The following is a 22,209-nucleotide window of genomic DNA, read 5'->3' on the forward strand; positions in this document are numbered from 1 at the left end:
GGTTTGTTTGAAAAAAATATATAAAACTGTGGTTGAAATTGAGGTTGAACAAAAAGTAGTTTAATGTGATTTTTAATTTAAATATTGTAGATTTAACTACTGTTATTATATCATGAAATAAATAATATTGATATCAAATATATTTTTTTATTCCATTAAACTGTATTCAATGTCATCACATACGAAATCTATCCAACAATGACTATTTTTTAAACAATTGAGTTTTACTCGAAAAAATAGTATTTAATATTATTTAATAACACTACATAAATTAGAAAGATATCGCATGATGACGTAGCATTTGTGGAATTTGATCGTAATTATGTTCTTGCCGGTCCAACCTAGTTAGAAAAAAAGTAAGTTTTTATTTTTATTTTAATTGTGTTTTATTCAAAAAATTAGAAAGAAATCGTTTAATGACGAGTGAATTTACAATTTCATTACGTACAAAATTCATTCGATAAGAACTATAGTTTCCATGATTTTTTTAAGCGTGCAATAAAATTAGGTATAATATTATCAGGAATAAAATTGAGATTACAGTACGAGTAAATTTAATTTATCTTAAACTAATTTTTTTTAAAAAAATTATTGTTCATATTTACGTGAATAGTATGAGTGAAATCAAATTAACTGTATTGGTTTTTCAAAAAAAAAAAAAAAACTTAACTTTTAATATGAATAACGCGCTGCGGTTGTTTCTGCACGCAATTGTTCGTGTTTCTTGCAAGCACGGGTAATTCTTGAATCTGCTAGCCACACCATTTTCTTGGTTCTCATGATGGTCTCTGCATACCATTCTGTTGAAGTAAGAACAGATTGTTTTACTATTTTTCTTTTGATGTGGATTCAAATCCATTATCATTTTTTTTTTGTTTCTATATTACCATGTCCAGTTAGGAACTCGAAGGTAAATATCAACGTCAAAATACACGAATTGTTTTACGCAAAGCACCACCATTTGCTACAACAATGGCACTGATCATCACTAGCATTTTCATGGATGGTGGCATGGCACCACAACCAACAACCACCATGGCCACCCAATGATTTTATGCTATATGAACAGATTTGGTTTTCACCATTGCATCACGAAGACGGGATCAGATTGGGAAGCAAAAGTCTAGCAAGTAAATTCTATTATAATTAATGATATTTAAAAAAAATTAATTTTTTTTATATTTTTATATTGTTTTGATGTGTTAATATTAAAAAAATTAAAAAATATATTATTTTAATATATTTTCAAATAAAAATTAATTAATTATTATTATTATCGAACATCCTCGTATAGTTTAAAAAAAAATTCTCAATATTTACGTTAAGATAATTCCCAATCAAATTTTTGAATTTCTTTTTTTTTTCTTTAAAGAACTTTGTAGGATATTGTCATATGTACAGGGTTTGAAAGAAAAAGACGAGAAGCTAAGAGAGCAAGCAAAAGATAGATTGAAGTGAATATTTCATGATTTAGCTCTTCGATGGTTAAGAACTCGAAAACATAATATTGTTTTGATGATTTTTTAAATTTTATTATATTTTTTAAAAAATTTAAAATGAAATGAACTATAATTCACACAGGTTTTATATATAGATTAATTAACCTAACGAATTAAATCGAGTTTCACAAATCAGGAGATATAAATCTATATAAGGTAATATTTATTCTCCCATATCTGTGGGACATCATTTAAATCCATTAATCTATTTCAACTGACGGTATCTCAATGTTTAGCTTCACCTAAATGACGTGCATATGAGTTAATCATTATGCAATAAAATACACATTCAAGGACTTGATTAAATGTTAAAGGTTAAAATATTGATCATGGCCTGTTTGGTTACATGGCTGGACAGTATTTTTTTTTATAAAATTTAATTTTTTTTGTTTTGAATTAATTTTTTTAATATTATTTTGATTAGATAATGTAAACAAAAATTTTAAAATAAAAAATATATTATTTTAATTTATTTTTAAATAAAAAATATTTTAAAAAATAATAATATCACTATACCAAATATTATATTAATCCACAAGTTATCATACCGACTCAACTTGTCTTGGCATATCTGAATTATAGTTTTTAAACTCAGCTTGGTTCAAGACCTGGGTTTTGAGTTTTTATCAGGTCACCAGGTCACTCAGGTTTTGAAAATTTTACCGAGTCGTCAGAGTTAATTTTTTTTAAATCAAAACGATGTCATTTAAAAAAAAAAAAAAAACCAATGGATTGCAACAATGTTTTTTACCTAGTCTTGTTGGGTCAATCAGGTTGTCGTCACACTTAATTTTTTTTTTTTTATTTTTTTTAAAATCTGGTCTGGTTCCAGCTTCGATTGACCAAGTCCTAAACTGATTTGCTGGGTTAATCTGAGTCTTAAAATTATGATCTAACTCGTTAGCTTGAATAAGAAAGGAATTAAAAATTGAAAAAGAAAAAGGAAAGGAAAAGGAAAGAGAAAGAGGAAAGCTCCGATTTTTATTGGCCAAACGACATCACTCACCAACGAATAATCAAATACTTAGCCGGGGCAGCTAACTAATAAAATAAATGTAAATGGATAATATTCTTGAAAAATATTTTCATAAGAAAACAAAATAAAACGAAAATAATCTTCTTTTGTCTATATTATATATAAGAAGAGAATAATAACTAACTGAGACGCTCTCTCTCTCTCGTTTCATTTCCTTCCCTGCTCCTCCTCTTCGCTTCTCTCAAATCTCAGGTCACCGCCCGCCCCCTCTCTATTTAGTTTCTGTTTGGTTGTCGAGAAAAACAAGAGGAAAATCAGAAAGATAAACTTAGGCCGTTCTTTTTTTTATCAGCATCCAAACACAGCTTCTTTCGATTCATTCTCTCTCTCACACTGTTTTATCTTCTTTTAATCGGTGAAATAGATAATCGCTTCGATATGATTTCTCTTTCTATTGCAGATAGATCAGTCTAGAAGATCTCTTTCGTGTTCTGTCTCTTCCTCTGTACCTGATTTACCGGGTAACACAAAATTTACGATTCTAGCGCATGCAGATCTCGTGTGATTCATTTTTTTCAATCAAATCCCTAAATGAAGCTAACTCTGCATAATTTGATCTTAATTGGATCTGATTTTCCTTCTTGTTTTTTTTTCCAGTTAAAGTGATTAGTACGTGAAGAATCCACCAACAGCTTTAACGATGGTTTCCTTTGAATTGAATGACCGTAAAAGTGAGTAAAATTTGATCTTCTTTCTTTATACATGCTATTTGCATGGCGGCGTTTTTTTTGTTTTTGTTTTTGGAGTTTTTTTTATTATTTTTAAAAGATAATTTGTGCCTGTTTTGACTTGAAATTTGTTGAAAGTTAGAGAGAAAGCTATTATTAGCGTAGATGATTCTGTTTAGTACTGCGGTAAAGCTGTTTAATTAGTTTCGTTAGCGTGTTATTGTTACTAATGAGTTTGAGAAATTGTATTAGGCTTGTAGTAACTTGTTACGGTTGCCGTTTTTAGAATTGTCTTGGTAGTCTTGATGATGAACATTGGACCTGAGGAACCTTATGTGGGAAATTTATGTTATATATTAGTGTCTGTGTGGGTTGATGAAAATTTGGCAAGCTTGAACTGTTTGAGGAGTCTTAAGCAATGCTGAAGCTTTGCAATGTCAATTCATACGGTTGATTACTCTGTGTATCTTATGCTCATAGCTATTGCCTTATGTTGACTCTGTGTTCCTGTGAATAATGGCATTTTTTTTTGTCATTTCGAGCATGAATTACTTGTCCATAGGAAAAAGAATAACAGAAAAAAGATTAGTTTTTTTGTTGTGTTAATTTGGTATGCTTTTTGTTCTATCTAAAGTCTTATACCTCTTATTTTTTGTGAATGAAACAGAGATTGGGTTAGGCTTGACTGGATTTGGCATATTTTTCTCATTCTTGGGAATTGTCTTCTTCTTTGACAAGGGATTTCTTGCCATGGGAAATGTAAGTGCCAAGCCATGCATGCATGTATTCACCATCAGCTCTGTTTTGCTTGTGCTATGATATCATTTTAACGCTGGTTCTTTCTCTGCGGTACTTGACCAGATCCTTTTCATCTCTGGAGTCAGTCTCACTATTGGACCAAAGTCTACCATGCAATTCTTCATGAAACGCCAGAATTTTAAGGTAGTTAATCTATCTGTTTCCGTGTGCATATGTGAACCCTGCATCAGCTGCTGTATTTCATGCTCACTTCACTCCATGTTTGCTTTGCTGGTTATGCAGGGAACTATTTCATTTGGTGCTGGCTTCTTCTTTGTGGTCATAGGATGGCCAGTTATTGGCATGATTTTGGAATCATATGGTTTCATTGTTCTCTTCAGGTCTGTTGAATATTTATCTAATTGGTTTATAGTTAATCTGCTTGCTTCATCCCGTTGAAGATGCTGATTAGAATTTTGTACAGTGGTTTCTGGCCAACACTGGCAGTTTTCATTCAGAAGATACCAATTCTTGGATGGGTGTTCCAACAGCCTTTTGTGAGATCGGTATGTTTACTTCGAAACTGAAATAAAAAAAATATATATATTTTTAGACTTCCATCCTTGTAGATAGTACGTTCTTATCTTATCGTATGAGATAGTCTTCAAACTGTTCTATGTCTGTACTTGGCTTGGACATCATGCCTGTTTGCAATGGACATTAGGAACATACAGAACTGAATTGATGTCATTTAGTGCATCTAATGAATGAGTTTGAAAAATTGTGATAGAAAATCCCGATTATCCCTTATTATGCTAAAATATCACGCGGAACGAATCATGTTAGTTCTAAAGGTAGAACAGCGAACCTCACTAGGGAGTTGATGTATTTCATTTTTGCTAATTTTTTCTTTTGGCATGTTTTCTGGTGAATTGGTTATATTATTGATTCCATAAAAGAATGATTATTCACTTAAACAACTTTTGTCCATTTGTCACACCTTTGCTTTTCTGATACACCCTTTACTCTTTCCTTCATTTGTGGCTAGGTTAGCTGCGTGCTTGTTTCTAACCCTCTATTTTTGTACTTTTGATCTTTATTGATTATTTTCCCTTTTGTCTAAAATGGAAGATGGACTATTTATTTATTGTTGCCAACTTTTTATTTTGCAAATACTTAACGAATGGAATTTAGCACAATTTTCATTGTTTTTGTTGGCTCTGGCATGTCTTTGCTAGTAACATAACTTTCATTGAGACTTGATCTTATATGCTAAGAAGGTTGGAATTTATGTCTGCATTGAATGGCCAAGGATAAGTGTACCTGGCAAAATATCTCTTGGGCATCAACTAGATTTGTAAAAGGTTGAAATAGCATTCATGTAAATCCCTGGTTCAGATCATAGCAAGTGGAGGGAGATGTGTGGAATTTGATGAACCGTGATGAAAGATTTTAGGACGGGTGGAATTTGATAATTGAGGAAACATGATGAAAGGTTGCTTGGATTGATGTTAGGAAGTATTGACATGCTTACTTGAATGACAAGTGCAATGAATTAGATTTTTAGCCTGCCACTTCTATTAAAGGCTTTCCTTTGAAAAAAAAAATTTGATTAGGTAGGGAGGCTCACAGAATGGACAAATTGTATTAGAAAAAATGGTTGGAGCAGTCGCACAATTGTAGCTTCTGCTGGCTGGCGCTGGAATCAGTTGAATTTATTGATACATAAAATTCTCAATTTCATTTATATACATTCATTGTTCACGAACACTTTCACTACTAGAAGCTGATCTAATTTTGTATTTCATTTATGGGCAGTTTTTTGATCGAAATCGGGGCAAAAGAGTGCCCGTGTAAATGCAGTATCAGAAGGAAGTGCAACTGAACTCCAGAATCCAGACAGGCCAACATCCTAGCATTTGTGAGGGGAAAAAAAAAAAAAGGAATAGTCAGCTCCAGACATAATCTTTTTGGCACTTGTAAGGGTGACTGTTAACTCCGGCATCATTGGGAAGTGCAACAAAGCGGCAAATAGTACGATTTGTAAGTCACTGTAAGATACAGGGGTTCTGTACGAGTGACCATCTATTCAATTTGATTTGATAATAGCTTATTCTTTTAGTATTCTGTGGTTGTTTCCCATTCATCTGTCATTGCATAATTAGTGCAAAAGAGAAAGAACCCAAGTCCTTACAAATGAATCAAATCATGTAGTTGAACCAATCTTATAGTGATGTAATGCTGCACCAGAAAGTGAACGATTAATAAGCACAGAAATTAAATTGCCACCAACCCTGATGATTCCATGATCCCTTTTATGATGAATGTCAGCTGTTCATGAATCCTGACTGTGGCTGGTCATTCTTCCCGGGGTAATTTTCCACACCAAGCCGAGGAAAAAAAAATAGACTGTCTTTGCATATATGGATGCATCAAGTACTCTTGCATATAAAGCCCATATAAATAGATTTGAGAATATTGTTGTTATTGTTTTTCAATAATTTTTCATGTTGAAATAAATTAAAATAATATTTTTTTATTTTTAAAAAATTATTTTTGACTAAAAACATATTAATTTAAAATCAATAAAAAAATTAAAAAATATTAATTTTTTTAAAAAATATTTTTAAGGCAATGTTTGCATTCGTCTACAGGACTATTCCAAGCATAAACAAACCCCAGGTCCAATGACGAATGCAAGGTGAGTACCTGTGTTAATGACCTGCAAATAGCGGTAGAATTTAAGGTATATCCTGTGTTAGAATGGAAGGATTAAGAAAGTCATGGGCAATCTATCATCCGACGTATGAACAAACTCTGGAATTAGTTGAGTTCTATTCTGAATGAGAACTTAGCTTGTAATGGCCGTATCCAAAAACCTGTAAATATCACACATTGACTGCCAAACGAGTTATCATCAGTTTCTGCAAGAACAACTCCATTAGGCAAGAACATCCCAGCAGTACTAGATTCTGTTTCGGAATTCTGGCTTTCCATAAAGGTCATGTCACGGTAATCCTTCTGGATATTTGACTATAGATACATCAGGGACTTCCTTGGATGATGGCGCCTCGACTATCTTTGCCAGCAGTTCTACTTCAGTGGCTTCTAATATTGAAAGAAAAGCATTGTCCTCACACTTGATGGAAGAGCCTTTTCTGGGGTTCTTGGAATTCTTTGCAGGAGACGGTGGACTTTGATGGCAGATTTTCTTCCTTCCATGTTCTAGGATTCACCAATCTACACACGATAGCACAATTATCTTTCTCGGCTGTTTCTGAATTCTTTGCAAGAGTGGATTTTGATGGGAGATTTTCTTCCTGCATTTTCTCATCATTCATCCATCTATATATGTTTGCACAACTATCTTTCCTAGCACTCATCCCTCTGGACTGGTTCGGAGCAGCCTCTGATGTTGAAAGAAAAGCGTTGTCTTTATTCTTAATGGAAGAGTTTAACAAAATCTATTCTGGGTTGTTTTTTGCAAGATTCCTCAGTCTAGACATGCTTCTTGTGACAGCTCCTCTTCTTGTGACAGCTCCTCTTCTTGTGGTAATGCACTCCCCCATTAATGTATCATCTGTATGTGTGATTTTACCCCCATCTTTGTGCTTCTGGTCAGCCTTGGTCCTCTTATTTTTCCTTGCCACTGTGACTGGACTCTCGCTATTTGAGAATGGATCAGTTAACATGGGAGTGTGTTCCATGGTGTTGCTGCAGAATGATCCTAGTATGTCTTCAAGTGCACAATCTTTGGGATCTCCAAGAGGGTGCATTAGAATATCACGGATTCTTGTGACTGGGATATCATCAAACGACACCGAAGCAGTGTTTGTGCTGATGCCAGAAGACGTGTTGAGCTCCACAAATCCAGATTTTCCACCAGGACCGCCTCCATTAGCAGACTCTTCACCGCACAATTTAGCAGCAATTTCTTCCCAGGAATATGGAAACCCCAGTTGGAAATGGTCACAAATCTGCTCAAAGCGACAGTCTTGGTTTTGTGTTAGAAAATCAACAAATGAACTTGAATGCAACTAGGGCATAGGGGCATAGTCATCTCTCTCTATCTAAGAAACTGCATAGATACTGAGCACATAGATGTTCTCAATCAATGAAAACAGAGTTTCTCACGAGAAAACACTTACACAAGCAAGTGGGAACAACATTTAAAATTTCTGAAATCAAATAGCACACAACACCATATCATTTCAATCACAGAATCAGAGCAAGAGTCAGAACAAAGATGATGACATACCTGAAATGAAAACCCATTTTCATGAGCTCGATCTCGATTTATGAATCCACTAAGTGTAACAGTGATGCCATCTCTCGCCTCAAGAATGGTAGTATAATGTCTTTTGACAATTGCTGCTGAACAAAATAATCTTGTCCCTACTCCTCTATGGCATCAAATCCAAAACAAAAACCAGATGAACACGCAGTAACTTCCTTGCTCACTAGTCATAGAAAGAAAATGGAGCTAATTTTCTTGAAGTTATTTAATGGCAAGCATAGACATGGATGTCAAAAACATACTGCAAGTCACAGAATAGGCCCAACATAATGATCTTGATTGAATAGTTTATACCAAAATATTAACCAGAAGAAAAAAAACATGTAATGTTCTACAGTAACATGATCACAAAATTTCAATAAATAAAAGAAAAATGGCTGAAAATTAAATAAATCCATTGACTTACTCTCTTGAAGTAAACCCAGAAACAGCTAAGCCATTCCCTTCTACCTTAACCAGCCACCAGTCATGTAACCAAACCTGCAAAACACACACCCAGATAAATAAAAAATGTCTAAAAAAAAAATCCCATTAACCAAAAACACCATTCATGCATTTACACGTTGAAAAAAAATTATTGTAAGAGGAAAAAGAAAAGAACAGGTTACTGTACGTACGGAATTAAGAGACAAAGAAGAAAGAGGGACGGTGTTGGATGGGGTTCTTGAATTAAGACGCGACAGAGAACGGATCAAGATTTTGGTGAGTGGAGCTGGGGTTGTGCTGCTGCTAAATCCTTTCCTTTTCTTCGCCTCACTCGACATTTTTCCGGGTCGGGCCTTTTATTTTTTTGCCCCGTTTATAGATAGGTGGGTCGGTACATCAGCCATTTTAGAGCAGAGAGAAGAGAGTGCGCGTGGCCAAAATGGGCGGGAGATTTTGCCCTACCAAGATGACGTGGCATAATCATCGAAGCATAATTGTTAAATACATGATTTGGCCAAGAAACTATTCAATTTTGTAAAACCGATTTAAAAATTATGATAATTATGACCACTTTATTTCAATTCAAATTATTACATGGAAATATCTCAATTTAACAGAAATGATAAGATTAATTAATATGTTTTGGTCCATAAAAACTGATTTCAAGTTGAAGAGGTTATTTTGGATTGTGTTTAGTTGGGTTTGCATATTGTGTTTTAAAATGTATTTAGTACGAGAAGATGTTAAATTAATTATTATTTTTAGTGATTTTTAATGGATTTAATGTGCTATATCAGAAAAATATATATTTTATAATATATGAAAACTTAATTCATAAAAAAAAAATTATTGTTGTGTAAGATCATGGTTTTTATTACTAGTATCGTGATAATTTTTTGTGTTATGATTTGAAAAAAAATGTTTTACAAAAAATACTTTTAGGTAATGTTGATTTGATATTTATATATGTTTGACTAAAAATGTGATTGAAATTGAGGTTGAACGAAAAGTAATTTAATGTGTTTGGTTAAAAGAATGCTTTTCAAATTGAGATTATATATATATATATTGATGGTTTTTAATTTAAATATTATAAATTTAACTACTGTTATTACTTCATGAAATAAATAATATTTATATCAAATATTTTTTATTGTTTCATTAAACTATCTATAATTTCATCATGTACGAAATCCATCCGACAAAAACTACAGTTTCCTTTGTTTCTTAAGAGCGCAACAACATCAAGTAAAATATAATCAGGAATAAAATTTAAATTGCAATCAAATTCTGCAAATGTTATATCATCAAGCGATCTTCTTCTAATTTTTTGAATCCAACACAATTAAAATAAAAATTAAAAATTGAATTTTTTTAAACTAGATTAGACCGGTTCAGTGCATTTAACTTTAGACCGGAGTAGTGGAGAGTGACTCCACTGTTCACCGAAAACTGCTTTCCGCAAACCTACGGTTTTAGCAAAATTTACATGGATCCCACATGAAAAATAAATTGTGTTTTATAACTACCATTTAGCCTAAATCTACAGTTTGCTTTAAACGTTGTCGTGCAGCCACGTAAACAAAACACATATAAGAGAAATAAAATTTCATAATTAAACCACCCCAAATTCAAAATAACTCTAATTTTGCGTCTGAACAAACAGAAGCCATTTCCAAAGCAGATTAAAAAATATAAGCAACTTGCTACAAGAAATATAAATATACTCCTTGAAGTTGACATGGTTTAGTTGAACTGAGAAGCTTCAGCTTTCAGACTGTCCAAAATACCTGCCTGAAATTGTGGCGAGAATATTCAGCATGATAACCTCATCATCATGCTCAGATTTGCTAGCTCGCAAGCTTGCGCATTTTCGGAGCAGACCCCGAAGAGCAGCGCACGTGTCAGCATCTAGTGGAGCATCAACTGCTGCACATAAGGCAAATAGCCACACACAATCGTTCTTTGACAGTGCGTCCATGGTTTCTGCCAATTTTATGCGTTTCCTCAGCATTGAAACTCGAGCAACACAATCCATAGCTAAAATCACAGACAAGGTAGGGTAGTTGCATAAAGCATCACTGAAAGAAGCTTCAGGAGTTGGAATCTGAGAAGATGTTAAATTTCTACAGTCTTCAACATTCGCCATGCATGGGTGATCAATGGCGTTCTCAGCACTGGAAGTATCGAGAGGTTTGTAGGATTGAACGTCATCAGTTTCAGTTCCAAGGATATTGGATTTCTCAACAACAATACTTTCAGCATGCTGAGGGGAAGAATTCCCAAGAACAATAGCTGCTGGTTGCATCTTCTGGGAAATTCTAGTGCTGGAACCGTCATCTTGAGACAGAAACTGGAATTCAGAGAAAGAAAAACAAAGAAAACGAAGTCAGTTTTCGACATTAGTGCTATGCATTCTCTATTTTTCTTGTTATATGTTTATGACCTAACAGGCAAGATTCTTAAAGACCTTAAATATCATCATTGGGTTAAAAAATTTGAAGCTAATCTCAGGTTTTTTCCTATTGTACTTGCAAATGAATGCTATACAGTTTCTCTAAAATCATAAATCTTCCCTCAACAAAAAGTTGGCACTCTTTCACTTTTGAAAGAATGATTTTTGGGACAAAAGGATCTAATAATGTATATCTCTGCATTGATAAAACAAGCAACATTTTACACAACTTCAGAGAATCTTTTCGACAATTCTTCAAGAAATATAGATACAGGTTTATTTCAAAGAGAGGTGAGCAGATCAATGAAGAATTTTCTTTTCCCCATTTCAGCTAAAACAGACAAAATAGGGTTGTTTTGCCAATGAAATTACCACATAAACACAAAGCAGATTAACACCAGAACTATACCTGTCGCAGCTCAGAAAAATCAACAAGAAATACATCCTCCCACTGTTTCAATGGCAGTAAATACTCTGGACACTTGGCAATGTTAGGAATCCGGGGCATATAAACAGTTTGTTCTTTGTTAACTCTACTCCTGTCAAGCTTGGCTACTTTAACTTTTGGAATGTGAGCAGCCTCCCACCTACACAGAAGAAGAAAGAAATATGAAGTTGATGACAAGATTACAATTTTATGTCACTATCATAAACTATGTTAGAACTTTAGGGTTGCAGTCAAACTTCCCATTTGACAGAATGCAATCATTTTTTGGATTTTAATGCTAGCATCGATAATTGGTAAAGGAAAAGAAAAGCAGGATACAAAATGGTACCTGACACGCCTGAGGAATTCTAATCCATCCTCTGGAGGTCCAGAATCAAAATCTGGTTCTCCTTCTACTGCAAAAGCGGGCCTCTGAATGCTAGCATAATCATCATCGCTGTCAACTTCTTCACCATACGCTTCTTCCAAAACTGTATCAGCACCTTCACCCTCAATACTGTTACTGCAAGCAGGATCCAAGAGATCCGCATTTTGCACCCCATCTACTTCCATGTTTTCTAATCCATCGTCCACAATTTCAGAAGATTCTTCCCCTGAGATTAATCTCAAAATTTAGAGCCCCTCACATTTCTCACAACAATGGAAATCTTGATCCCAAAATAAATAAATAAATAGATAACACAGGTATTTCAGCCAGAAAGAAATGAGAAAATGATACGTGGAAATAACAGTAACAGACACAACATTCTGTTCATTCACACAGGTAGTAGCAGTTAGCATCTCTTTATTAGTTTTCAATTACAAAAGAATGCAATAGGCCATGTTGAATGACGACACTAGGCTCCCAAAAACTACAATCTAGGTAAGCCAGCAGAAAGAATTTCTATGTACAATGACTATATGCAAGTAGCATAAACACAGCAATCAGAGCAACAGTTCAACAGATATGTGTGGATATAATGCACATAAGGACTTTAGCAAGATTCCTTCATGCTAGTCTTCAATGTGCAAATACATTCAAATGGTTCCATCTTCCCCTTGCTGCAGCCATACCTGCCCAGACAGAAAATGAACCAATCAAATTGACAAAATAAGAGCTGAATTCAGAAGGGAGGGGATGGAGAAAAGAAAGAATTTCAAAGGATTTTGACATCTTTATGATGAATTTACCTGTTTTATTTTTAAAATAAAGGAGCTAAAAACCAGAAAGGTAGAAAGGGGGGAGACTGGGAACAAAAACAAGTACAAAGCCTCAATCTCAAACTAGTTGAGAAGAGGAGAACACAAAAATTGGAAGAAACACAATAGTTTAAAAAAAAATGAGAAAAGAAAATGTTAGGAAGAAAAAAAAAGAACTGTAAATTGGAGTCCCATAATTCAAATCAAACAATAAAAGGAACAGAATTCAAGAGATAAAACACAAGCATGAGCACCGAGAGTTTTGATGACAGGATCATTAGGAAAAAAGAGAAACAAAAGTGACCAAGAATAGATTTGTTGATTTCAGTAATCAAACTGGAAACACAAGAGAACAAGTTTGAAGCAACCATAGGGTTAAAATGATATAGGGACCAACAAACAAGAAAGGGTAAAAATCAGGTTTCAGTAACAGAAGCCGCACAAAAGGCAGCTGTTTAAAAGCCAAATTTTCAGGCATTTTGTTATAGTATCATCTGCATAACCAAATGGAACTGCATCTGTTCTTCAAATCAGATGCTTGACAGTTCATCTGCTCTTCAAATCAGATGCTTGACAGTTCATCTGCACTAAATAAATGATCCGCTGTTTGCAAGACCTACTAAGGTTGACTCAAACCAAATACGAAGTTATGGTCATGATAACACTCACCATCTTATATCCTAGATGAAGTTATCAAAATGGCAAAGCAGACCCATTCCGGGCCAAGCGCAGCAAGTATACACTTTTTACAAGCTTTTCTGTTAAACTATGATTTTTTTTTTTTTTTTTTGCCCAACACTTTCCCATCCAAAAAAGGACCACCATCTTAGGGTTGGGTAGACTCCATCACTCTTGCAATGAAAATGATCCATTAAATTATTCCTATTCCATCAAAATAGCATGCCATAACCCGATACATGTCAGTATGCACATTCAATTACATAGGTCAAGGAGATGCTAAGGCCTCTTCAAAATAAAAAATAAAAAACAAATATGACATGAAGCATGAATCAAATATGTTAAACAAATCACAAATGCAACCAATATGCCTAAATAATTCAAACATTTTGGTATTAAAATATTATTAACACAGGAGGAGAAAAAAACAAGAACACTTACCAGGAATGTCAGGTTCCTTCCTTCCAAAATGCTCCCAAGGATTGAAGCTCAAGGAAACTTTCTTATGATGCTTTGAACTTGCCAAGTCTTTATAGCCCTCCACAGCATCATCTCCAAGTCCAGTGTATATATCTCTCCACAATTTTCGCTGTTCTACAATATTTGCAAACCTCAGGACCTTCATTTCCTCCCTTGAGTACTTCCTCTTCATCTGGTCCCCGTCTGTTTCACAGCCATTTCGAACTTCACCAACATCAATTGTTCTCTTTTGAGCTTCACCAATTTGGGTCACTTTCTTTTGCCCTTCGCTTGTCTCCAAACCACCCTTCGTTGCAATCTTTCCCCTTCTCCGCGGCCTTTTTACCTTCTTTTCATCAGTTTCATGTTTACCGTTCTTCTTTCCGTTCCTCTCGGCAACATTACCACCACCACTACCAGTTTTCGTTACAGAAGCTGGTTCAATCAACACTGTATGATCAATCACTTCAATCTTCAAAGAACGTTTAACAGATTCATCAGATCCTTTGAATATCCCCGAGATTCCCACACCAGTGTCAAAACCATCAACATTATTATCCACTTTGGTTTTGTTTTTAAAGATCGAACCATCTTGAAGTTCTTCCAATAATTGCTTCTTCTTTGCTTCCAATGAACTTTCTCCTCCAATCTCTTTCCCCATCACAAACTCTTTATTTTCATCGGAACCTAAACCCATCTCAGCCTCGAAGCATTCACTTCCTACAAAATCTTTCCCCTTGTCTTTCACTTCTTTCACACCATCAACACTCCATTCAATCTCTCCTTTATTCAATACACCATCCACAGACGTCTCAGTTTCTTGCACTTTCACACTAGAACTCTCAATCTTATCATCAGAATCTCCACTTTCAATAGACCCAGAAACCAATTCACAATAAGCAACCTTCTTTTCAATCAAAGAGTCAAACTTTACTTCACTTCCTTCCAAGCCCAGTTCTTCTTTCTCGCCAAAACTAGTATCAGATTCAGTTAAAGAGGAGCACTTTACCTTCTTGAAAGAAGTTGGACTTGGTTGGTCTTGATTATTGGTTTCTTCTTGGTCTGCTTGTATAGGTGAAAGAATCACCAACGATGATTCATTTGAATCTCCTTTAGGAGAGATAGTAGAGAGAGAAGAACAAGATTGGTTTTCTTCATCTTGTGGCTGTTGAAGGAGAGGTTCTTCTTCAATCTCTGTGATTATTCTTTCGGGCCCAGCCAACGTATCATCAGCCATCTTGAGTTCTGTTTTCTACAAACCAGAAAAGAACAAAACTTTAGTCATTCAAGATTTAAAGCGAGAGGGAGAGAATTCAGTTTCTGAGGAATTTTGAGAGTTTGTCTTGTGATTGAGATTTAAAAGAGAGTGGGGTTTATGGAGAGTGGGTTTTGTGCTCGAGGGGTTTTCAACGACAAGTAGTTTAGAAAGTAATATTTTTTTTATGAGCTTTTTTTAGTTCAAAATTGGAAAATCCATGCCAAATATAGTATATTTTTAATTTTTTTTTAATAATTTAATAAAATGAAAAATATTATTTTTAATAAAACAAGATAATTTTACAATGAATATGAAGAAATAATGCATAATTTAGTTGAATTAATTGAGTAGATGATGACATCAAATTTTGTAGTCCTCCATTTTTTGTAGGATTACATAAAAACCCATTTCCATAATTACTTAAATGCCAATATGAAAGAAAATAATAATCTTGAAAAATAAATAGGTTTAATTTTATATAGTATGGAAATTTTAAATTGAAGATCCATGATTTTTAAAATAATTCAAGACCCAAATTGATAACTAGCTTTTATGGTGCAACATAACTAAATAAAGATTCTCATATCTAAGTTTATAATTTTGATGTAAATTATAAGACTATGTTTGAAAAAAAAAGAGTTAATTGAAAATATAATTTAGTGTGAGATGTTTTTTTTTAAGTAATTTTTAATTGAAAATATATTAAATTAAGAGGGGAAAAAAACCCTAAATTGAGAATTGTTTGTTGTTTGGGAAGGCTGTTGATCTCACTGTGAAGGTTTGATATGCACATAAACTACTTCTCTCATATACAAGGCTCCATTTCTGTGTCGCAATGGAATTATTTGTTGTTGATTATTTTGCTTAATTTGGATTCAAAATTATAATAATATAAGAGTTCTCACAACATAACTTAATTAATCTGGCTTGTCTAAAAAATACTGATAAACCAATAAAAAAAATATGAGAAAGAAATTAATATAAAAAACCTCTCGACCCAACTTCTTACTTAACCTGAGTTTAAAATTAAATTATGTGTGAGTTGTTTTGATATGATTTAATTACCATGGTTGGTCTAAAGATAACCTGGTTGACTAGTAAAAAAGTATAAGAAAAAAATTAAGAAGAAAAAAACATTTCAATTTGACTTTTTACTTAGTCTGGATTTAAAATTAAATTGTGTGAGAGTTGCTCATATATGATCTAGTTGATTTGGTTAGTTTAAAGGCAACCTTGATGATTATTTAAAAAGATTTTAAGGATAAAATAAAAAAAAAATTATAAAATTAAAATAAAATAAGGGAATGAGAAAAACATAAAGGGCTGAATTGAATAAAAATAAAGAGCAGCTTCACTGTTCCACAATGATTCTCCATCATTTTAGTATAGAAGTAAATTAGTTATGTAACCCACGAATCAGACAATTTTTTTTCAATAAAAAAATGAAAATACAAGCTTCTTCAACGCAATTTTAGATATAAAAAAATCTCAATCACAAACCAAAATATTTATATATGCATCTAATTAAATAAATCGATATTTGATCAAGAAATAACCAAGATTAAGATATTTAATTTCACAATACATGTTACGTATTGTAGAAACTTTGAAGGCAATGTTTAACTGCAAGATGCCACCTTTTAATGAGACCAAATTCAAAATAAAAATAAATCAAAATTCAATGCCACCTTTAAAGGTGATGTTTAACTACAGCACGCCGCCACACACGTTTCGTGAAGGATGCGGGTGGCATTCACTTGCTAGCACAAACATGTTTTTCTTTTTCTTAACATTTTATATTTATCAAAAGACCATAGTGCATATTTTCTTTCATAATAATAACCAAAAAGTCAAGATCAAAAGACAAAAACAGCCCAACAAGAAAGCTTTGAATTTGTTGATCCTGAGTGCTTTTAAGTAATTTTACCACGCATTAAAAATTGATTTAAACCCCTCACAAGCCCGATCTTTACAAAACAAACCACTATAAAAATACCAAAACACCCTTAGCCATAATAAATGAGATTTTACTTTTTAAGGGGTAATTTAATCATTCTACTATGCATAAAAAATAAAAAATGCCCCAAGACATAAGCCTTAGAGTTTTAATTCCAAGAGTAACTAAGTTATTTTACTATGCATAGCAAATATAAAAAGACAGATACACCCCATCAATGTGATAATGTTTGGTAAATCCATGTGAAAAGACCAAAATACCTTTAATATCTTTGTACTTGGTTTGTTTTTAAAGGGGTAAAATGAGAAAACACTATAGATCATCATGTTTTTTAGTATTTCTTCCTAAATTGTTTTGCATGTATTATGCCTAGGGGTGGGTCAATTTTTTCTAACATAAAAAAAAAAAAAAAAGATATTCAAATGGTGATAACCTGAGTGAATCATTGTTAACTTGATTAACTCACGATCCGGGACAACCCTAAAGGAAGAAAAGAGAAAAAAATAGAAAGCTTAAGATCCAATAACTTAATGTCAAAACCAATAAAATAGAAAGTGGATGGAACTATATATATATAATCTAAAAAAATTGAAACAGAAAAAAACCAATAAAAAAAAGAGGATCATAACTGATTTTTTTATATTGTTTTTTTATTAAAATAATATCCTTCATGCTTCTTAATTTAATAGAAAACTAGGTGATTAGCTAAGGAAAATCATGTCAACACCCCTTGATTTTGACTTCCTGCACAATAAAAAATATGATCAATTCCAATAACTCCGATTATTTGACCCAACCCATGACTTGGAACATGATAAGGGTTGACTTCCAAGTCGGATTTTAAAAGCATGATAAAAAAATAAATATCAAATATAATATAAAATTTAGTGAAACAAAACAATGAGGGATGAAATTGTCACAAAACAATTAATTAAAAACAACTTAAAATAAAAAGAATTGCAGTCATAAAAAAATATCAAATTAAAAAAAATTAAAATCAAATAATTCTTTAAATTATTTAATATTTTTCTTATAAATATACTGATTTTATTGAAAAAACATTCGAAAATCATCATTTAAATTTTTTGAATTTTTCTTGTTTTAAATTATTTATTTTAATAATTTTAAATTATTTTAATATGTTAATGTTAAAAATACTTTTTTTTAAAAAAATATTAATACATATATAAATAAAATAAATTTTAAAAAATAACTGTTAGGATACTAAACTAAACTTGAGAAAGTCACCTGCTCTCCGAAGCATTCCTGCCCTGACAGTCTCACCTTTCCGAATAGACATTTGTGCTGCAAAAGAGCACGAAATCTCCATATTGTGCAGAAACTCCCATTCCTGTTTTAATTGTCTTGCAATAAAGGGAGAAAATGTTCAAATAGCACGTAAATGGCTTGAAGATAGAAAATTGTTTAAGCCTGGATGAGATCCTGTCCTTAACTTATTAGAATCTAACAAATCTACAATACAAGTGAAGGTTGCTGACATTTTAACATAACATATAATCTTGAAAGGTGCAATTCAACTGATTATATCCTGAGTTTTTTCATAAAAAATTATCAGTTTGAGTTTTACAAATCTTAGAGCCATTAAAAATTTACATAATTATTAGTTTTAGGGTCTCTAAAATTAATCGAGGTATGTATAAATTAATCCGAGCACCCACATTAATCTTAAAAAAACATCTCGAAAGTTAAAATACAAATTCATTGTATTTGGACTCTGTGGAAAGTTTATCACATATATTTTTGAATTAAGTTGAAATTTAAGAAGAAGTCCGATAGCTCCAAACGATCTATTTAACAAAAAGGACATAACTTATGATTAGAAAGAAAGGCATTCAAACTAAGCTCGAAAATTGCTTTTTTGTTAGCTTTATTACTTACATAATTACATCTAGTGGTGCTCCTTTTGAGAATTTCTTGTTTCAAGGGTTGCACTATTGAGAATAGTACATTTATTAAGGAAAGCACAACGGCTCAATTTGCTTCTCGTATCGAAAAGAGAAGAACTGTACTCCCTTTTGAAGAAAATAAGAAAAGGAAAAGAAAAAGAAAAAGCTTGCGATTGAAACTTAAGTTGTGCAGTGATAGCAATGAATTTTATATCATCAATGGAGCAAAATTAAATCTTTTCTATTCATGAAACAAAAGTGGCATTATTTTTTTATATTAACGTGAATGTCCGGATCAGTACATGTATTAACTAATTTTATAAAATTCATTAATTATTATTCAATTGATTGAGAATAAATAAGTGTTTTCTTTTCAAAAGCATAATGAATAAATAAGTGTTCAAGAGTATTTTTGTATTTTAACAATGATTTTTTTTTTGTTATTACCATATCGAGAAATTTGGTATTTAATCAAAAGATAGTGAAACAATATGAATGCCCTCATAGGAAAAAAAAATGATTTCAAGGGGTTTTTTGTGTATTTTTACAATGATTCTTATGCTATTATCAGGTTAACTTAAGGACAATTTGATCTTCGACTAAATATAAATAAAATTTTTAGAGTTGTCCTTTTATTTACAGGGATTTCTATTTTAATCCTTATTATTTTTATTTTTTGTTATTGATTCTTTTGTAAAACTTTGATTTGTTTTTAATTTCATTCTCCACTTTCAATTTGGGATATATGATTTTTTTTTTAATTTGATCCTTATTTTTTATTATTTTTTTGTTTTTTTTGTTAAATTGATTTTTATTTTCAAGTTCACCATTCAATAAAAGACTTGTTTATATTTTTTATTTCAATTTTGATCCTTCTTTTTTTTATTCTTTTGGATCATTTTGTTGAAATGATTTTTCTTTTCAATTTCACCATTTAATAAGAAATAAACTTATTTTGTGTTTCAATTTTGATTCATATTATTTTAATTAATAATTTCTTTTTGAATCCTTTTGTATTATTGAAATTCTTTTTCAATTTTAGCATTTAATATTTAATTGATTGAGAATAAAGTTTCATGATTTTTTAGATATGGTGCTTCTAATCTAATAACTTGAATCATGACTTTGAAAAGTTAATATAAGTTGATATATTTTTGTTTTGTTTAAATGGGCTTTGTGATTTTTTTTTATATCGAGTTTTTTCAATCTTATCAATCTATATTGTAAGTTTGGTGTGATAATCCTGGTTAGCTACACCCTTATTATCAAGGTTATATGTTTGTCATCATAACTCAGGTTGATTTTTTTTTATATTTTTATATTTTTTTATAAATTTCATCATTCCATATATAATAAGCTAAGAATTGAGTTACTTTGTTGTTCATTTCTAGATTTTTTTTCTAGGTTATTATAATTTGTTTTTTATTTATTTTATTTGCTGTCATTGTCTATTTATTATTATCTAACTAAAATGAAACTAATTTATTTGATTTAATTAAATTTATAATCCAGTGATGAATTTATCCTCTTTTTTTTTTAAAAAAAAAAACGTGTCTGAGACACTATGAAAAAAAAAAGAATAAAAAAAAGTCAGATTCGCAACGCAGCTGGTTACATACCTAACTTTTCCACAGTTATTATGAGATAAATTGTAACAGTTTACAAGTATGCCGACACCATGTAGCTTGTGATTTTTTTTATTTGAATACGTGTATTATTATTTTTTATTTAAATATTTGTGTTTATAAAATTTAATCAATCAATACCTTAATTAATTTTGTTATAAGAATATTAACGTGACAATCAACTCTCTGTCAGGTAAACTCAATTAATATTACTTTATATTTTTCTTTCTCATTCGTTAGGTTTTAATTTTAGGTAACGATAGACACTTTTAAAACTCTAACTAGTGAATAACATAATTATTAACTCACTTAATTAAGTAGTTAAATTTATTAGTTTTCATTTTAAGTTTTTTTTCGTTATTTTTTATATAAAAAATCAGCACATGAACTTAAATAGGAAAAAAAAAAAAAAAAACAATGGCCAATCTATCCTTATATAAAAATCTGTTTAGGAGTGTAGTTGTGGTTATGATTGTTTTTTAAAGTGATTTTATGTATTTAAATATATCAAAATAATATATTTTTTTTAAACAATTATTTTTGAGATCAGCGCATCAAAACGATTTAAAACACAAAAAAATTAATTTTTAATAATTTTATTTTTAATTTTTTAAAAAACACAGTTTGTATTATATTCCCAAACAATATCTAAATAGACTTGTCTTTTAACATATCTTTTTGTTTCTAATTTGCATTTATTATATTAATATATAATATTTAATTCTTTAATATATCCTTATATCTATTGTTTTTCATTTAAATTGAATTATGCGAGGCTATCATAGAAAGATCACTCAAATTTTCTAAAATATAATTTAAGAAATAAAAAAAATCTCAAAATTACTTAATCTTTAAAATTTTAAGAAATGAGAATTTTCCAAGCAATTGAGTAAAAAATAAAATAAAATCAGAACAAGTACACAAATATAGAAAGAATCTATAAAGTAGAAGTACTTTTACATGTTATTATCTCTAAAAAAACAAACATATATTAAAATAATATCAACTTAAATTCATTTGAAGTAAGAGTTGATTAACATCTATTCCGAGAGAGAGGTATATAATTAATAAGGTTTTATGAATATAAATACTTAAATTATAAAACAAAAAATTAAAAAATAAAATATATTTGGCTTAAAAACATTAAATTTATTTTTTAATGATTTTAATGAACTTATATTAAAAAAATTATTTTAATATATTTTTAAAAAAATTATTTTTAAAAAACATAAAAAAATAATAAAGTAAAAGCCTCCAACACATAACGTACAAAAAACGAAGAAGAAGAAAACACCTTGGCTACACCATCATCATTCACCAACCATCAGTATTCTCTTTCTCTCTCTATCCTCCCTGTCCACCGCCCCCACCTTTTTCTTTAGAAATCAAAGTAATATTTTTCTTTCAATAAAATCACATCCTAATCTAATTTACTTTATATTTGTATTTTAAAAAAAAATTAAATTTTTTATTTATTTATTTTAAATTAATATATTTTTAATATTTTTAAATTATTTTAATAGTTAATATCAAAAATAATTTTTTTTAAAAATATTTTTTTAATATATTTTTAAATAAA

General features: G+C 31.1%; 3 protein-coding genes across 4 annotated transcripts; 1 reads left to right on the top strand and 2 right to left on the bottom strand.

The window, feature by feature from the left end:
- The first annotated feature begins 2,629 nt into the window (after nt 1-2,629).
- LOC118055004 (vesicle transport protein GOT1) lies at nt 2,630-6,065 on the top strand. Of its 2 annotated transcripts, XM_035066795.2 has the most exons (8): nt 2,630-2,727; nt 2,936-2,996; nt 3,133-3,206; nt 3,871-3,962; nt 4,065-4,145; nt 4,245-4,342; nt 4,426-4,507; nt 5,760-6,065. In XM_035066795.2, the coding sequence occupies exons 3-8, from the start codon at nt 3,176-3,178 to the stop codon at nt 5,796-5,798; spliced, it is 423 nt and encodes a 140-aa protein (XP_034922686.1). In that variant the 5' UTR covers nt 2,630-2,727; nt 2,936-2,996; nt 3,133-3,175; the 3' UTR covers nt 5,799-6,065. The 2 variants fall into 2 exon arrangements, with proteins under 2 accessions (XP_034922686.1, XP_034922687.1); XM_035066796.2 differs by lacking the exon at nt 2,630-2,727 and having other exon boundaries at nt 2,738-2,996.
- Nucleotides 6,066-6,713: 648 nt separating this feature from the next.
- Nucleotides 6,714-9,134, bottom strand: LOC118055003 (uncharacterized). Its single transcript, XM_035066794.2, has 4 exons — nt 8,856-9,134; nt 8,645-8,718; nt 8,200-8,344; nt 6,714-7,918 (listed from the first exon to the last, which is right to left on the bottom strand). The coding sequence occupies exons 1-4, from the start codon at nt 9,000-9,002 to the stop codon at nt 7,406-7,408; spliced, it is 879 nt and encodes a 292-aa protein (XP_034922685.1). The 5' UTR covers nt 9,003-9,134; the 3' UTR covers nt 6,714-7,405.
- A 1,137-nt stretch (nt 9,135-10,271) lies between these two features.
- Nucleotides 10,272-15,268, bottom strand: LOC118055002 (uncharacterized). Its single transcript, XM_035066793.2, has 4 exons — nt 13,866-15,268; nt 11,896-12,160; nt 11,529-11,706; nt 10,272-11,017 (listed from the first exon to the last, which is right to left on the bottom strand). The coding sequence occupies exons 1-4, from the start codon at nt 15,118-15,120 to the stop codon at nt 10,430-10,432; spliced, it is 2,286 nt and encodes a 761-aa protein (XP_034922684.1). The 5' UTR covers nt 15,121-15,268; the 3' UTR covers nt 10,272-10,429.
- Nucleotides 15,269-22,209: the final 6,941 nt, after the last annotated feature.

Source organism: Populus alba, chromosome 17 (genome assembly GCF_005239225.2).
Source record: "Populus alba chromosome 17, ASM523922v2, whole genome shotgun sequence".
Lineage (NCBI taxonomy): Eukaryota > Viridiplantae > Streptophyta > Magnoliopsida > Malpighiales > Salicaceae > Populus > Populus alba.

Excerpts from the sequence above, each read along its gene's own strand:
- LOC118055002 (XM_035066793.2), bottom strand. The coding sequence starts at position 15,120 with ATGGCTGATGATACGTTGGCTGGGCCCGAAAGAATAATCACAGAGATT. Across the intron at positions 12,161-13,865 it reads GAAGGAACCTGACATTCCTG|GGGAAGAATCTTCTGAAATT; the intron begins GTAAGTGTTCTT and ends GATTAATCTCAG. Across the intron at positions 11,707-11,895 it reads GAATTCCTCAGGCGTGTCAG|GTGGGAGGCTGCTCACATTC; the intron begins GTACCATTTTGT and ends TCTTCTGTGTAG.
- LOC118055003 (XM_035066794.2), bottom strand. The coding sequence starts at position 9,002 with ATGTCGAGTGAGGCGAAGAAAAGGAAAGGATTTAGCAGCAGCACAACC. Across the intron at positions 8,345-8,644 it reads TCTGGGTTTACTTCAAGAGA|AGGAGTAGGGACAAGATTAT; the intron begins GTAAGTCAATGG and ends TTGATGCCATAG. Across the intron at positions 7,919-8,199 it reads AAAATGGGTTTTCATTTCAG|ATTTGTGACCATTTCCAACT; the intron begins GTATGTCATCAT and ends CGCTTTGAGCAG.
- LOC118055004 (XM_035066795.2), top strand. The coding sequence starts at position 3,176 with ATGGTTTCCTTTGAATTGAATGACCGTAAAA. Across the intron at positions 4,343-4,425 it reads GGTTTCATTGTTCTCTTCAG|TGGTTTCTGGCCAACACTGG; the intron begins GTCTGTTGAATA and ends AATTTTGTACAG. Across the intron at positions 4,508-5,759 it reads AACAGCCTTTTGTGAGATCG|TTTTTTGATCGAAATCGGGG; the intron begins GTATGTTTACTT and ends ATTTATGGGCAG.